This window comes from Mastigoproctus giganteus, chromosome 13 (genome assembly GCF_048544385.1).
Source record: "Mastigoproctus giganteus isolate SK-2022 chromosome 13, ASM4854438v1, whole genome shotgun sequence".
Taxonomy (NCBI): Eukaryota; Metazoa; Arthropoda; class Arachnida; order Uropygi; family Thelyphonidae; genus Mastigoproctus; species Mastigoproctus giganteus.
The window spans coordinates 12083446-12101051 of NC_143587.1; the positions used below are offsets into that span (position 1 = coordinate 12083446).

Here is a 17606-nt window from a genome sequence, read left to right on the forward strand (position 1 = left end):
AGTGAATTAGCTCATCATTAGAAAATTAACAAAATTATAAAGAAAAATTGTTTTGTGGTAGCATATTAGATGTTAAGGTTCAACCATTGTGGACAGAAGAAATAAAAGTAACCTATCTTAAAAAGGTACAGTATTGTAATTCACCTGTTTTAAAAGTTGACAAAATGACAATGCACTACTTGATCAGAGAAGTTTCCTTATATGTATTTCTACATTTTCATTTTCACAGCAAAAGTGTTAACCAGTGCAGTGTTTCCCAACCTTTTTTTTTTTTTTTTCAGCTATGGACCACAAAAAATATTAACCTATATATGCAAATACATTTATTTTTTTTTAAATATAATATGTAATCATACTCAACAGATGGAGTCCTGCAGGATCACACAATTTCAAATAATTTTAAGTGAAGGTTGACAATCTACATACACATTTAAAAGCTAACTTTTAATTCATCTCAGAAAGCAATTTGTGATACAAATTAGATATTTTTGTACAATAAATTAATACGTTTAAATTGTTAAGCTCTCAGGTATAGTTTTTCAGTTTTCCACTCTGAAAGAAGTTGGTTAACTTTATTTTTGTCTATATGGAACCATTTGCTCTGATGTTTAAATGGAAGGGGATCAAGAGCAAGTGTCAAATCAAATAGCCGCCATAAACAGTTATGTGCTGCCATCTCCTCTGCTATCCCTAATGTTTCACCAGCTCCTGCAAAAGATGAAAATATTAAATCACATTTATATTTATAGTTTTTTTAAAAGATAAAATATTATCATCTTTTACTTATTTCAAAAATTCACTTTTCATGTGGGTTAAGGTTTTTATTAGTTAACAGAACTATTGTGATATATTTCCATTCATTAGTTATGTTTAAAAACACTTCCAAAAAGATCCATCAGTCTTGACCCGAAACACCTTCACAGTTTTACACCATTAAAAATTAATCCTTACCTTGTCCTAAATACTGTTTGTCGCTGTACATTCCTACATGAAAGACAGCTTCTAATGTATTCCTTCCAGCCTCCCATAACAGCCTACAAAAAAAAAATGAAGCCCTACAGCTATAAGAGATGATAAAAATAGTTTTAAATTCTGTAAACAGATTAAGTTGCAAATTATATGTATAGTCAATACAGTTTAGTATTAGTATTTCAGTTATTCAAAAATTCACAAAAAACATTTTGGAATTCAAAAGCACATCACCAAGGATGTCAAGACTACTATTCAGAATTTCTAAGATTATAATAATTTATGCACCAATGTTGAGCCACGATGATGAAGAGATTGAAGAAATGTACATTGAAATTGAGTCTTCTAGATGAGCAGAAAACCCACTACACTATTATTATGGGGGACTTCAATGCTAAGGTTGGAAAGAGACAAAACAGTGCAGAAAGGGGAAATATTGGAATTGGTGAAAGCCTTGTGGAATTTTCAGAATCTTGAGGAATGTCAGTAATGGTTCACAAATTAGTAACACATACGACATATTTGATATTCTTCCTGATGAGGTAGAACATGCATTGAAGAAAATGAAGAATCAGACAGCCCCAGGGGAAGATGAAGTTACTGTAATGTTGTTAAAATTGAGAGGAACAGACATGACACAGAAACTGACAGGACTCTTCACAAAATGCATTAGAAAAGGTGTGACACTCAAGGAGTGGAATAATGCAATCATAGTTTTGCTGTATAAGAAAGGAGATAAATCAGAAATTGGAAATTATAGACTGATTAGCTTGTTATCCCACATCTACAAGTTGTTCACAAGGGTGAATACTTGATGAGAATCAACCAAAAGAGCAAGCTGGCTTTAGGACATGATTCTCAACTATGGATCACCCTCACGTAATATCACAGCTAAAGGAGAAAGCAAATGAATATAAAACACCATTATGCCTGCCATTTGTGGATTATGAAAAGGCATTTGACTCCATACAGCATACGGCAATGTTATGAGCACTGGAAAGACAAGGCAGAGCAATACCCCATATATTATGATTTTGAAGAAAATATATGAGAACGCTACCTCCTTTATTAGACTAGACAAAGACAGTGGCAAATTTAAAATTGAGAAAGGAGTTCGACAAGGAGACACAATATCTCCAAAGTTGTTTACTGCTGCCTGTGAGGAAGCTTTCAGAAGATTAGACTGGTTGCACAAAGGAGTGAATGGATAGTACCTAAGCCATGATCCCAAAGAATTAGAGAAAAACCTTAATCAGTTATGCAGAGTTAGTAAGGATTTTGGATTAAAGATGAATATGGCTAAAACAAAAGTAATGATGAACAAGTATGCCATAGAAAGGGATATAATTATTGAAGGAGCAGTAATCGAAAATCATATACTTACTTGGGACATGTCATTAGTTGTAACAATGATAAATGGCTGGAAGTCAAGAGAAGAATAAATTTTGGATGGATAGCATTCAGGAAATATAGTCACATACTGAGGAGCAATATTCCAGTTTGTCTTAAACGTAAAATATAATGAACCAATGTATACTCTCCACCATGACTTATGAAAGTGAAACTTGGGCACTCACCAAAAGAATGGAAGAGAAGCTGAGAACTACATAGCAAAGAATGGAACGAATTATATTGGGAATCAGACTGTTAGATAAGAAGAGAAACACATGGATTAGGCAGCAAACTCCAATAAAGGATAGTCTTATCAAAACTAAAGAACTAAAATGGTCTTGGGCAGGACACATAGCTCGGAGACATGATGACAGATGGACTAAGAAAATAACAGAATGGTACCCAAGAGGAGCTAGAAGAAAACCTGGAAGACAACGGCATGGATCGCCATTGCACAAAACAGAAGGAACTGGAAAGTTGCTGGAGAGGCCTTCATCCTGCAGTGAATTGAAAATGGATGGCTGATGATGATTTTGTTGTTACCTATTCATGGTAACGAGAACTTCATCAAGATCCCCTGACGGCACCATTTCAGGGCAATTTGGTCCTTCTGTGGTAGATGGGTAGATACCCTGGTGTTGTAATGATGACAACCCAGTTGCAAAGTATAACGCCACAATATGAGAGATGCCTGATGGTGTACAGTAATTAAGAATTACATAATTTATTTAGGGCAGTAGCCTCAGGTTACAAATAAGAACTAACATATAGGTTTGTGCTATAGCATCATGTTTATATGTAGCCAACTACTAAGTAGTTACAAATTCGCATAATTTAAGTATCTCATATTGTGAATGCCTTCATGAGTTGCCATGATGTTGCACTACCTCGAATAAGTAAGGCTTCACCAATAGGGAAGATTTATTTATTTAATTCGTATGATGTGAGCAATACACAAAGGAACAAGTTTTTTTCCTGCTTCCTTCGTGTATCGTGGCTGTGAAATCCAACCGTAACCGGAGGTGCGGCACCATCGTGATATCCAAGCCCGAGGCGGGATTCGAACCTGCGACCTTTGGGTAGCCAGGCAGGCACTTAACCCACCTGGCTAGCCCGGTCGGCAATGGGGAAGATGAAAAGCCAATAAGCTCTGAAACGGTGGCATCTGGGTGGTGGTAACCAGCGAGAATAAGTGACAGTAGTCTTCATTGCAACACCAAGGTATCTACCCAAACACCGCTGAAGGGCCAAATAGCCTTGAAATGGTCACCAGGGAGAACCTGATGCTGCCGGAGTTTCCGAGTATAGATAACAACAGTTTTCTCTACTGGGGAAAGTGTTGGCTATTCGAAGAGTTTGAGTTTTTGAGTGGCGTGTGTGTGTGTGTGTGTATACGAGGAGTAACTGTCCTTTCCTCTTTAGATGGCATTTCTTCTTCTTCCTCTCCTACTATCACTTTCCTACACTTTCCTTTTTTGCTTTCCTAATTCTAATAGGGGCAGTATGTGGATAACAGAGTATCTTATCCCATACCATTTTGCAAACGGTGCCATCTGGGTGGTGGTAAAACTGAGAATAAGTAACACTAGTCTTCTCCATTAAGGAAGCATTACTTATTCGAGATAGTGCAATATCGTGGCAACTTGTGAAGGCATGAGATGATATATACTTAAGTGATTTTCACTACGCATTCCCAAGTATTCCACTGATTTTCATGCAGCGATTGTAACGCTTCATTGATGGATAGTGACTACTGGCACTTATTCTTGGTGGATAACACCACCCAGATGGCACCATTTCAGACCTTATTGGCTCTAGATTTGGAACAAAAAACAAAAGTAATAAACACAAAAGCTTTGGGATGTCCTTCTTCAGTTGCATTATTTATTTTTTTTTTCAGGAGCATTAGCAACTAAGGCCATATTGCTCCATGATATGCGGTGGTCATTCCCTGACCTTTCCGCATCCTCCGTATTTGGTGGTGACGGGCTCGAACCCCGGTCTAATCAAGAAGCGTGCTACGCACTGCTGCTCCTTCCCACCTGGCTACGGAGTCGCACCTTCAGTTGCGACTGTGACCGTTATTGTAAAAATACAGAATATCATGTGCATGCCATGTTTGATCATGCATGGTGAAAATCATGTGCTACAAGTGCTTTCAACAATTAGCTGGTTTGAAGTGGAGGCTTGCAGTTGCAGCTACAACTGCAATTCCCAAGAATTGCAGTTGTAGCTGCAATTCTTGGGAATGCTCTGAGCACCGTTTCTCAGCTGGGAGGATGGTTGCCTCAGTGATGGGATTGATGCGACATCCTCTGTTCCGGTTAAAGGAACCACTACAACACAAGATGTGGAGGGATTTCAACCAGACATGGCGACAGTAGTGGCACGATCGGTCAATAATCTCGACATTGCGGCATGGATCGATGTTGTGCTGGGTATAGACCAGAAGTGCTCAGCAATTGCTGAGTGATCGGCGTCTGCCAAACAGATGGCTTTCTCGTGCTCAGAGACCCGATTACTGAGTCTTCTGCCGAAATATGGTACACTAATCCACTCTGCAGTAGGGGGAGAAACTGTTGTCTTAAACCCTCGAAACGAGGGACCATAACCTTCTCTCTGGAAGTTGTAAACATTATCCCATGAACCTGTAAGACCCTAGAAATTGGGATAAAGTGTTTACAACTTCCAGGGAGAAGGTTGTGATCATCCCTCGTTTCAAGGGTTAAGACACCAGTTCCCTCCCTACTGCAGAGTGGATTAGTGTACCGTATTTCCTACCACGATTGCACTGGCTGCTATATTGGGGAAATTGGCAGAAGACTCAGTAATCAGGTCTCTGAGCAAGAGAAAGACATCCATCCAGCAGACGTGGATCACTTGGCGATTGCTGAGCACTTCTGGTCCATATCCGCCGCAACATCAAGATTATTGACCTATCCCGCCACGTCTGGTTGGAATCGCTCCATACCTCATGTTGTAAAAAAATTTATTTCCCAAGTGACCAAGCTGTATCCCAAGGCTCCCGCATGGCTGTACCCAGGCCTAAACACTACTTTTCTACTCACCGGCCACGGGCCTTTCAAGGCCAAATTAAATGCCATGGGCATAATCGAGGAATCACACTGTCTCTGCGGCGAACTAGAAACATGGCATCACGTTATGCATCAGTGTGAAATATACGAAGACATCAGATGTCAAATGATCACGAGAATTAAATACATCCTTAACACCCAGGAACACCATCTCCTGGACACACCAGAAGAATTTGCGGCCTTTAGTCACTTTGCCCAGGACGTCTTCTCCAGAAGGAAACTACAAATAGCCATCCACCAAGGCCAACAGGAGTAATGAAACCAAATATGGACACCAAGGAATACGAGAAACTAAGGACGGGGATATCAACCAATGATGATGACCAAAGAAAGAGGAACACAAGTATGCGGCTTGCCCCATGAGTGACAATGAAGAGAAACAGACGTGAGACAAAGACCATATTGGAGACCTGAAGAGGGCACTCTAGCCCTCTTCACCTATAATTCCTAACTCCCCGGGAGGAGGGGACGGCCACATGGTCCCGCCTTCTCGCCATCCCTTGTTTCCTCTCTGGTGGGGCATGGGCATGCCCACTGAAACTGGGGCCGCCTTCTCTATTGGCTCCATACTTCTGCCTTTTCCCCCAGTCTTCTGTCTCCCTCCCCTCTATCTTCACGCTAGCAAAGCCCCACACATCAAAACCGCCATACGCCCAGCATTCAGTCTAAGAAATTAAAGCGATAATATCCCCACGTCAACGCAAATAACACTTTATTTTATTTTCTTGATGATCATTGGAATATGCCACCCAAAGTTTTTTTTTTGGTCCTAGCCGCCGAAATCTCAGGAAACTAAGCGGCAGGACCTGCCAGAGTAAACTAAGTCTACGGGGTTCCTGGCCTGCCTCCACGGGGCGTAAGTGGGGCAACGTTGGATCCCAACAGGGGTCCAGCGGCTAAATGGCCAGAAGAACAATGGTACACGACATTACACGATCCAAGATCCATACACTTTTAAATCTCTGGCATTTACAGTGTACTGTAATACACCACAATGTAAACTAGGCGGAGATGGGGGGAACCCCTGGTGCCGCTTGACCCTAAAAACACAACACACCTCATGTTGTAGCGGTTCGTTTAACCAGAACAGAGGATGTCGCATCAATCTCATCCTCCTAGCTGACAAGCATTGGTGCTCAGAGCATTCCCAAATATTGCAGCTACAACTGCAAGTCTCCACTTCAACCAGCTAATTGTTGCAAGCACCTGCAGCATGCGATTTTCACCATGCATGACCACCATGGCGTGAACATGATATTCTGTATTTTTACAATAATGGTCACAGTGACAATTGACAAAGAACATCTCCCCATCTGAAAGTTTTTGTGTTTATTACTTTTGTTGCATCAAAAAACAAGTTTTTTAAAACAAAAAAGTTTTTGTTTATTAAACGAATTTTAACTACAACCGGTTTGTTTTTTCCCAGTGGCACAACATTGTTACTTTAAGCATGAATCCTGGGTACGTAGGCCTTTTTTCATAAATAAATAAGCAGATACATATATATACCTAGCACATACCTAGCAAAATGTTTATTCATACTAGTAACATACTTTCTTATTTATGATTTTTTTATTTTTAGATTAAAATATATACCAACCTTGGCTCAGGTGGACTTCTGTTATGCCTCTTTAGGATAGAAATAAGTACAGCTTTTGGATTAGGAATAACCCAGATGTCAGCTAGTTCCTTACCTACTAACTGAGTCAGTATGAAATCTTGGACAAACTGCTGAGCTCGGTGCTCATCCTAAAATACCAAATAAATACCAAATCCCATCCAGTAATCAATCAAAATTCCATAATTAAAATTATTAAATGCACATAAAATTAAATCTTAAATATATATATATACAGTGGAACTTCTCTATTACGAACTTCTATTTAACGAATTTCTCTATATTACAAATTTTTTCGCAAAACATTGCACCTTGAAACAAAATTACATGTAAAATTAACCCCATATAACGAAGTGTTAGTCTCTCTATAATGAATTTTTAAAAAAATTAGTAAAAGCAGTTTTGAAGATTTTTAAGCATTTATTGCTAAACAGTCACTCAAATATACTGCCTCCTTCCTTCCGAAATTGCGCATTAGCATCTGGAATTAAATAATCATCCTTTTAGTGAACACTTGTGGCTATTGACGCTTGTAGGAGGGTCTTTGTTTCATTTTTGTTACAGTTATTAAACCAAATGGGTTTTCTTAAAAGTGGTCTTAAACTTTACAATAAATAGGGTAGATTTGTAAATTGATGTTAGCTCAGCGGAAAAACGAAATTCGCTGCAGTAAACCTTTAGCATGCTGTGGCAGCAATACACAGAATGCTACCATAGTCGGTTTTTAGTAACGCCTACTGAGTGACATTCGCTTCTCACCTCAACTGTACCACGTGACCTTCCTGTCAATCATTATATGGTATGTCCGTTTTCGTCTAACTGGACTCCCAGTAGATGGTTTTCATGAATTTTTTTTTTATTTTTATTTCGTTTGTCATCAATCACATAGGCTATATGCTCTTGTATTTTTTTTTCTGAAAAGTAACATACAGCATACATTAACCATAAATTTTCTTTCGTGTATATACGAATGAAAGCAGAATAAAAAAAATTCACAAAGTCGTATATTTCTTCAAAGGGAGTGATACCGTTGAATTGGCACGCGAACGCCATTGAGTAGGCAGTACAGTACTAACAATTCACTATATGGCCAGCGCAGCAAAGTTTGCGGTGTATGTATCGGCAAGAACTGCAGTAGAGTAATTTTTATAATTGCGGAAACAATGTCGAAGAGAAAGTGTTTAAGTATTAATGATAAAGCAAAGATTGTTATGATATTGACCAGGGTTTTAAGAAAAAAGATGTTGCGGAGAAATATGGCATACCTGGAAGCAGTTTATCTACGATTTTAAAAAAATTGAGAATCAATTTTAAATGCAATTGAAGGAGGAGCAGACAAGAAGCGAATTAAGTTGTGTATATACGAAGATGTTGATAAAGCTGTTCTAAAATGGGTGCAAATGATACGTGAAAAGAATATCCCAATATCGGGCCTAATAATTAAGCAACAAGCTCTGAAATTTGCACAGTCACTGTGAAAATACAGAATTTAATGCAAGCACTGGGTGGCTAGATAAATTTAAGAAGCGCCACAGAATTGTGGAAAAGGTTATTTGTGGAGAAAGTGTTAATGTAAGCGAAGAAGATTGCAACAGTTGGAGGAACAATACCTTAAAAAAGATTTTGGAAGAATATGAGCGTAAGGATGTTTTTAATGCTGACGAAATGGGTTTATTCTTTAAATGTTTACTGAATAGAACACTTGCTTTTAAGGATGATAAATGTTTTGGCGGAAAACAAAGCAAAGAAAGAATCACTGTGCTAGCTGGAGCAAATATGACAGGAAGTGAAAAATTAAGACTTTTAGTCATCGGAATATCAAAAAAACCAAGATGTTTTAGAGGCACAAAATCTTTGGAAGTTGACTACACCTATTAATAAAAAAGCATGGATGACAAGTGATATTTTTGAAGAATGGATATTAAAACTAGATAAGCGTATAACAAAAGAAAAAAGGAAAATCGTGTTGGTAACTGACAACTGTCCTGCACATCCTGCCAATATTTCTGCCAAACTTAAAAGTGTGAAGTTGTTTTTACCACCAAACGTAACGTCAAAACTCCAGCCAATGGACCAAGGCATTATTAAAAATTTTAAATTTCATTATCGAAAGAGAATAATAATGAAGATTGTCAATGCGTTATCAGAAAATAGAAACTTGGAGGTTACAATTAACCTTACAGATTGCATCTCTGAACTGGCAAAAGTTTGGACAAACGATATCACTGAATACACTATTCAAAATTGTTTTTTGAAAGCGGGATTTTCATTGAATACAGAAGTCGAACAGCGACTGGACGAACAAGATGAACTGCCCCTTTCACAACTTAAAAACTTTTGGACATTATTAGAATCGTCTGGAAACATCGAAAATGAAATAACACTGGATAGTTATGTTTATGTAGATCACAGCAGAACATCCAAATGAAGATGAAATACTGCTGAACATTGTTAGACGCGACCATGATCACGAAGAAATTAACGATGACACTGAAGACGCATCAGAACAACCCGTAGAAAAGCCAACTCGCGAAGAAATAATTAACGCTTTTAAAAAGGTGCGTATGGGTCTACAGTTTTGTGAAAATGTTCCTGATAATGTTTTTAAAGCTCTAAACAAATGTGAGGTTTTCTTTGAGAATCAGATAATTTTTTAATTGTACTGTGCAAATGAAAATTACAAATTTTTTTAATTTGTGATATTTACCGGCGAAAATTGTGTACACATAATTTAAATAAGTATTTTTGAAATAAAATATATTAAAAATAAATGTAGATTCATTTTAATTTTCTAATTAGATAATTTCTAATAAAAAAGATATTCTCTGTATAACGAAATTTCTCTATAACGATTTTTTTTGCCGGATTTATTGAATTCGTTATAGGGAAGTTCGACTTTATATTATTATTTCAATGTTATTACAACTCAAATAATGATAGTAACTTCTATCCCCATTTAGGCAATGTATAAGTATTTAATTTACTCATGCCATGTATAAGTATTTAATTTACTCCTCCCAACTCGTTGATATCAGTTTTCTTGTAATAGAGAAGCTGTTTAGGTTGGATAAAAACAAGGAATATACTATTATGCAGGGTGGTCCATAAAGAAGGACACAAGTTTGACTGTAAATAACACTTTTAAATATACAGTCCTTGAGGTTGTTACAGACATTCTCTCAGATGTGCCAAACAAGCTGTACTTGCTAACTGGGAGTCTAAAGTGCTGATGGAACTGATATTCGGGTGACACTCAAGTCAAGTGGATCCAATTTCGGTGAAGTCCAGACGGTCTGAACCAAATCCCCTGCTTGCCCCTTCACGAGTGTGGGACTGTTAGTAATCCTGGGTATAACCTCCATGCACAAGCACACTGTGGGTAACCACCCAGGTGTGAACCAACATGAGCATGGGTCGAGGTGTGGCACCCACACCACATTGAGGAATGCTGCCCCATACCAGGCAATACTAGGAGGTAGATGACTCTCATCAGCTGGTGCAATACCACCACTTTGCTTATTGGAGGCTGGAACCCATGTTCAGTCTGCAGAGCTAAGTTCCGGTCAACCCTTCCCCGTCTCTTCCATCATGAAGTATGACTAATGACTTTTGAGGTTATGATGGTAATCATGCGAATCCAATCTTACATTTCGAGGGTACAGCTCTAAAATGGTGTTCACAGGCAGGCCGCTAGTTAGTACACCGGACTGAACTTATTGGTAACTCTTTAGGAGGCTTCCAGATCAGCTAGTCTATAATCTTGCTACCTCTACTCTACGAGATAATGACTGGAGGGAGTCCAAGTAGTGGGTATGCACGGGCATTGTCAAGATCACGTTATGTCAAGGATCTGGGTATATTCTTACCATGTGTATGCCACATCCAAAAATTTCATTACTTCATACAGCATTTTTCTTACTATTGAATACGCCATGAATTGTTAAACTAATAGAGTAAGCTTACCTGAAAAATATTGAAACCTCCCAAACACTTCTTACTTCTATTCACAAATATGTGTGGTCTCAATTCTAATCTGAATGATGTCCATTTCCACTTCGTGATTTTAATGTTCACAACTCCAGCTGGCTTCTGTCCTAGTCACAACGACCCAACTGGTAAAGATGCTGAGACTTTTGCAATGACCTTGCACAGATTGTTCATTTACCTACAAGAATACCAGACAATCCTAACCATACACCAACACGCTTGATCTTTTTCTCACAAACAACCCTTCTAAGTACACAGTCGAAGTGAGTGGTCCTTTAGGCGCCACAGATCACAACTTGGTGATAATCTCAGGAAATCAGGCGACAACTCAGCGTTGTTATGGGCCTATATGAGAGCTTGAAGGACAGGGTGGATGCCCTTGAAGGATTACAAGTGAGGGGCCCATCAAGCTCTCAGCTGCCCACACCAATGCCAGAGCCTGAACTTGGTCATCGCGCAACACAGCGTCAGCCCCCAAGACAGAATGCACTGGTCCCAAAGTAACTAGTAGTTGTTGGTGACTCTATTGTCAGGGAAACGGGAAACATGCTTTGTAAAAAGGATAGATGGAACAGGACCAGGGTATGTCTGCCAAGGGCAAAGGTTGATGACGTAGAGCGGATATCATCTTTTAAGGGCACAAAAGGTGATATAGTTGTACACGTTGGCACTAATGATATTAAGAGTAGGAGACCGGCGGAATTACTTAACAAGTACTGGTCACTGATGAAAAAAAGCTGTGAATTAGGGTTGAATTTGAAAGTGTCTGCAATTCTGCCCAGACACGATAGGAGGGAGTATATGAAGAGATCCCTGTCGATTAATTCGGCCCTGGAAAGATTGTGCAGGGTTCAAGGGATAGAATTTTTTTTTCATCCTGGTCCGTACTTGTTAACAGGAGAGACTGCTTTTACAGGGATGGGATACACTTAAATAGAAAGGGCGCAAGAATGTTTGCTGATGCTATCGAGGCAGTGTTAGGTGGGTCGGAAAACTGCTAGATTGGGGGGGATACAAGGACTAATAGATTAAGAGTAGCCACTGGCAAAGGAGAAAGTGATTCTTGCACTGCTTCTATTGGAATGAGCAGCAGCCTGGAAAATAAGATGCAGGATATTTCAGAGACTGCTGGGAATCATGGGGGTACAAGTAAACACATGGGTTGTGTTAGGGTGGCTAAGAGGAAGAGCAGGTGCATGTATCCTTGCGTGTACACCAATGCTAGGAGTTTAGTAAATAAATTTGATGAATTTGAGGTATTGCTCAAAACATCAAAGGCAGATATTGTTGGGATTTCAGAGACATGGTGTCACACAGATATAAGGAATGCAGAACTGGAATTTGGGGAGTACAATGTCTACAGAAAGAATAGACAGGATAGGAAGGGAGGAGGGGTTATGCTATTAGTTAAGAAATACATAAAATCCAAGGAAGTGAAGCCAGTCGACATTGCTGGACAGTGCAGTGTCGAGTCAGTTTGGTGTGACATAAGCATTGGGAGATCAAAATTGAGAGTAGGAGTGTGCTATAGGCCTAATGACTCTGATGAATATAATAAGAAACTGTACAGAGTAATAGAGTGGGCCAGTAAATCAGAGAGTATTATAATGGGGGATTTTAATTTCCCAGATATTGACTGGAATTTGGGGGCTGGTCACTCACACACTAGCAAGGCTTTTGTGGATTTATTGGATGATTGTTTACTACATCAGCATGTTTGGGAGGCAACTAGAGGGAGTAATATTCTTGATTTGATTATGATTTTGATTTGATTTCGATTTTATTGGTGCATTAGCAACTAGGGCTATAATGCGCCAAGACCAGGTAAAAATTTAACATCTCAGTGACCTAATTAATTAGGCCACCATGTCCAGATCTAAAAATAAATATATAAAAAAGATAAATCAATAAAAGAGGTAACAACAACATATAAATTTTAAATACGATTAAAAACATTTATTGCTTTCAAAAAGCTAAAAATCGCAGACACATTGTCATTGTTGGATAAAATCTGACTGAATGTATAAGGCTCAGTCAGATGATTAAAAGCGGTAAAACGGGTGCTGCTAAAATCTGGACAGTCAATTAAAAGGTGTCTGATCGTTAAAATTGTGCCACACGACTCACACATAGGAGGGTCATCAGCCCTCAGCAAAAACGAATGAGTTAAATGACTGTGTCCTATGCGGGTCCGGGCAAGAACAACTTCCTCCTTACGATTCCTGCGCAGACTAGACTGCCACGGTTCAATAACAGGCTTTATACGATATAATTTCAGTCTGTCTATTCCACGAATCCTGCAATTGGGAATATATCTTTTGGTGTATTATTTGCCTGTAGTCTGTATAGGGGACTGACAGGCAGCGGTTATTATTGGGAATTGCTGATTTGGCTGCGGCGTCAGCCAAATCATTTCCCCTAATCCCAATGTGGCTGGGAATCCAGCAGAAGCGGATATTATATTCACGTCCGAGGAGGAAGTGAATCTTCTGCTGAATACTAGACAGAACTGGATGAGGATTATATCTTACAGATATTAAAGCCTGTAACACGCTGAGAGAATCGGAGTACAGCAAACCCCCGCTATTCGCGGTATCTGTATTCGCGGTTTTGCGTATTCGCGATCGCCGATTTAATATAAAATGAAACCTGAAAAAATGTGAATTTTAAATCGCCGTGAATATTTTCCGCCATAAAAAACATGGGCGTGGCTAAAATTATCTTTCCCGGTCAAAACAGCGCTCAGTGGGTGGGGGGAGAGTGGTGAAAAAATCGCGAGCGTGGATGTTTCTCGGTAATCTTTGTTCAGTATGTGTTAGTCATGGAAGGTTTCGTCGTTTGCTTTTAATTTATATGCTTATAAACTGAATAAATTTATCAATTTATAAATTGATATGCTTACAAAAATGATAAATCTACCGTTTTGCAGTGTAAAACAGACTTTTTCGAGTGTGTTAAAGGAAGAAAGTGACTTTATTGTGGACAAGTTCTTTCTAACCCCTACAAAAATATGGCTACGAATAAAAAGAGATATGTGAAAATATCAAAGAAGGTGATAACATTAGCGAATAAAATTGAGTTATTAGACAAAATTTCTAATGGTGAAAGTGTCTCCTCAGTGGCAAAACATTATAAAATCAATGAGTCAATGGTACGATCAATCAAGGAATCGGAAGAAAAAATCCGCCGTAGTGTCCGTGAAAACGTGCTAATTGCTTCAAAAATTTGCTCTGTAACTCGTGATGTTAAATTAGAAAAAATGGAAAAGGCTTTAAATCTGTGGATAGAAGACCGAACTCGAAATAAAATTCCGTTAAGTTCACTCATCATTCGCGAAAAGGCAAAACTCCTCTATCAACACTTTAGCGAAACTGGTGATAGCACTGGCGGGATGTTTTTTTTTTTGCTAGCAAAGGCGCTGGTTTGAAATTTCTAATAAATATTACATTTAATATTAAATTGTTTGTTATTTTTATTTCGATGCCATATGCTTGCATTTCACTATGTACTGTCTATGTACATGTCATATTATGAAGGTACATATAATACATACATAGACAAAATTTTAGACTAGTTTTTCTTATATTATTTCATACTTTGCAACGGAATCCCTTTATTACTATGGGAGCCATAACTCAGTATTCGCGAATTTCTCAGGAACGTAACCCCCGCGAATAGCGGGGGTTTACTGTATAAAATGAACCGTTGGTATTGGCATTCACTAATGTGATCCAAGGCTAACTCTATAGCATGCAGCTCTGCAGTAAATATACTGCATTCAGAGGGAATCTGCTCCGATGTAGTGCTGTCTGTAAAGACAGCAGCAGATCCCACATATGATTCCGACTTCGAACCGTCTGTGTAAACTGGCGCGAAGTCAGAATGTTCAGCTCGGTGTGCTGAATAAAGCTGCAGGTAGACAGATGATGGAGTGTCCGACTTTCCCCAATTTCTGAGGGACAAGTCACATGTTGGAACACGAGCATTCCAGGGTGGAAGGGGTTGCTTTGGTGTTTGGGCAACCTTGTCTACCTTAATATTAAGTTCTTTGAGTAGCTCTTGAAGACAAATACCAAAAGGACGATTGGCAGTCTTATGGGTGTTGTACAAATTTTTCCATCGTGGCTCAAAAACGAATGGCCATGTAGGATGGTCTGGCAGGGATTTCAGTTTTAAGGCGTACTTTAGAGACAACTGCTTACGTCGAAGTGATAACGGTGGTTCGTTTGCTTCGACGTATAAGCTCTGGACGGGAGATGTTCGAAATGCTCCAATAGCGATATGGAGAGCCAGATGATGGACAGGATTGAGCCATCGATTGGCCGAATTGTATACCAGGGACCCGTAATCCAGTCTGGATCGTACAAGTGCACGATCCGCACCCCAAGATGTTGAGGAAAGAGAGCGCAGAATATTCAGCCCTCTTGTGTACTTTGTGCGGAGTTGACGGATGTGATCCAGAAAGGTCAGCTTTTTATCGAATACGAGTCCCAAGAATTTTGTGTCCGCTGCTACTGGAATTGCATTTTGTCCGAGCTTTAATTCAGGTTCAGGATGAAGATTACGCTTACGACAAAAGTGTACGCAAACGGTCTTCTCCGGCGAGAACCTGAAGCCATTAGCAAGAGCCCAGGAGTTGAGGCGATCAATAGCTTTCTGCAGTTGTCTTTCAATAACCCTCATGTTGCATGACTGACAAAATATGCTAAAGTCATCAACATAGAGGGCACAGTTTACAGTTGGAGGAAGTTGTTCTGTGATTGAATTGACTTTGATGGCAAAAAGCATGACACTTAATACTGATCCTTGTGGTACTCCCTCCTCTTGGCTGAAGGAACGAGAGAGTGAGGATCCCACACGAACTTGGAAAGATCGATTGGCTAAAAAGTTTTTAATAAAAATGGGGAGTTGCCCCCTAAGGCCAAGGCTATGCAGATCTTTTAAGATGCCAAATCTCCAAGTTGTGTCATACGCTTTCTCCATGTCAAAGAACACCGACACCAAGTGTTCGCGTTTTAGGAAAGCATCCCGGATGGATGCTTCCAATCTAATAAGATGGTCCAAAGTGGACCGGTTCCTTCGGAAGCCGCACTGGATGTTCGAGAGAAGGTCATTTGTTTCAAGATACCAAATTAAATGAGAATTAACCATTCTCTCCAGGATTTTGCACAGACAGCTAGTCAGAGCAATAGGACGATAATTGGTGGTGACTTTTGGATCCTTTCCTGACTTAGGAAAGGCAAGAACGATTGCCTTTCGCCAGGAGTCCGGAAACTGCCCTTCAGTAAAGATTCTGTTATACAGATGGAGCAGACAATCCATAGATTTTGGTGAAAGATGTTTAATCATTTCATAATGGATGCCATCTGGTCCAACGGCACTTGCTTTGGAAAGAGCGAGGGCTCTTTTCAGTTCCTGAATAGTGAAATCCCCGTTGTAGGGATAAATGCTCTTAGATTTAAAGTTAAGTGCCTGTTTTTCGATTTTATATTTCAGGACCAGGAACTCTGGGGAATACGAAGATGTTGCAGAGATGTTAGAGAATGTTTCCCCAAGAGCATTGGCTATTGCAGTTGGATCTGCAATAGCGCATCCATTATAATCTAGGATTGAAGAAGGGTGGGATGTATATTTTCCCTTCATTTTCCGGATTTTATCCCAGACTACCTTAGAGTTGGTAGACTGGTTAATAGATGATGTAAAACGGATCCACGATTCCTTTTGACTCTGACGATGGATGTAGCGTGCTTTGGCTCGTGCACGTTTGAAGGCTATAAGGTTGTTCGTGGTAGGATATCGGCGAAATATCCCCCACGCTTTGTTTTGAGCCTTTTTTGCTGCTGTGCATTGTGAATTCCACCAAGGTTTGGGAAATGGTGGAAACCGGGCAGATGTTTTTGGAACAGCATTCCAGCTGCTTGGACAATATGTTCTGTGATGTACTTAACTGCACCATTGATAGGCTCTTGACTGACTGTGCTAAGATCAAAAATTGCCTGATGTTGGAAGGCAGTCCAGTCAGCCTGATCAATCTTCCACCGTGGTAACCTGAAGGGAAGACATGGTCTCCCACTGTGTAACGAGGTTATCACAGGGAAGTGATCACTTCCGTATGGATTCTCCTCCACTTCCCAGGTGAGTGAAGGGAGTAGAGAAGGGGAGCAGATAGAGAGCTCAATGGCAGAAAAAGTACGGGTAGGCATGTGGAAGAAGGTGTTTGTTTCAGTATTTAGAAGGGAAAGGTCATTGTCATTGAGCATACGCTCTATGACTCGTCCCCTTCCGTTGATGTTAGCACTACCCCACAGGGTGTTATGTCCGTTAAAATCGCCGAGAAGTAAGAAAGGGGGAGGCAGCTGCGTTAGATCATCAAGGTCTGCCTGGGTGATGTCAGTCCCAGGTGGCAAATAAATGGAGCACAGTTATTAAAAATCCCACTGAAAGGCGAATTGCAACAGCCTCTATGCTGGTTGTAATTATTAAGGGCTGCACTGGGGTCTGGTTACCCACAAGGATAGCCACTCCCCCATGTACAGAGCCATCAG

The 17606-nt window shown here is 39.7% G+C and overlaps 1 protein-coding gene across 1 annotated transcript in view; it reads right to left on the minus strand.

Moving 5' to 3' along the window:
* Window positions 1–513: 513 nt before the first annotated feature.
* Window positions 514–17606, minus strand: part of mRpL44 (mitochondrial ribosomal protein L44) — an 89071-nt gene continuing 71978 nt past the window's right edge. The window contains exons 7-9 of the mRNA XM_090387003.1: window positions 7057–7205; window positions 952–1034; window positions 514–708 (exon numbers count right to left, since the gene is read on the minus strand). Coding sequence (XP_090243129.1) covers window positions 518–708; window positions 952–1034; window positions 7057–7205 — 423 coding nt within the window. The 3' untranslated portion in view covers window positions 514–517. The remainder of the gene's footprint in view (window positions 709–951; window positions 1035–7056; window positions 7206–17606) is intronic.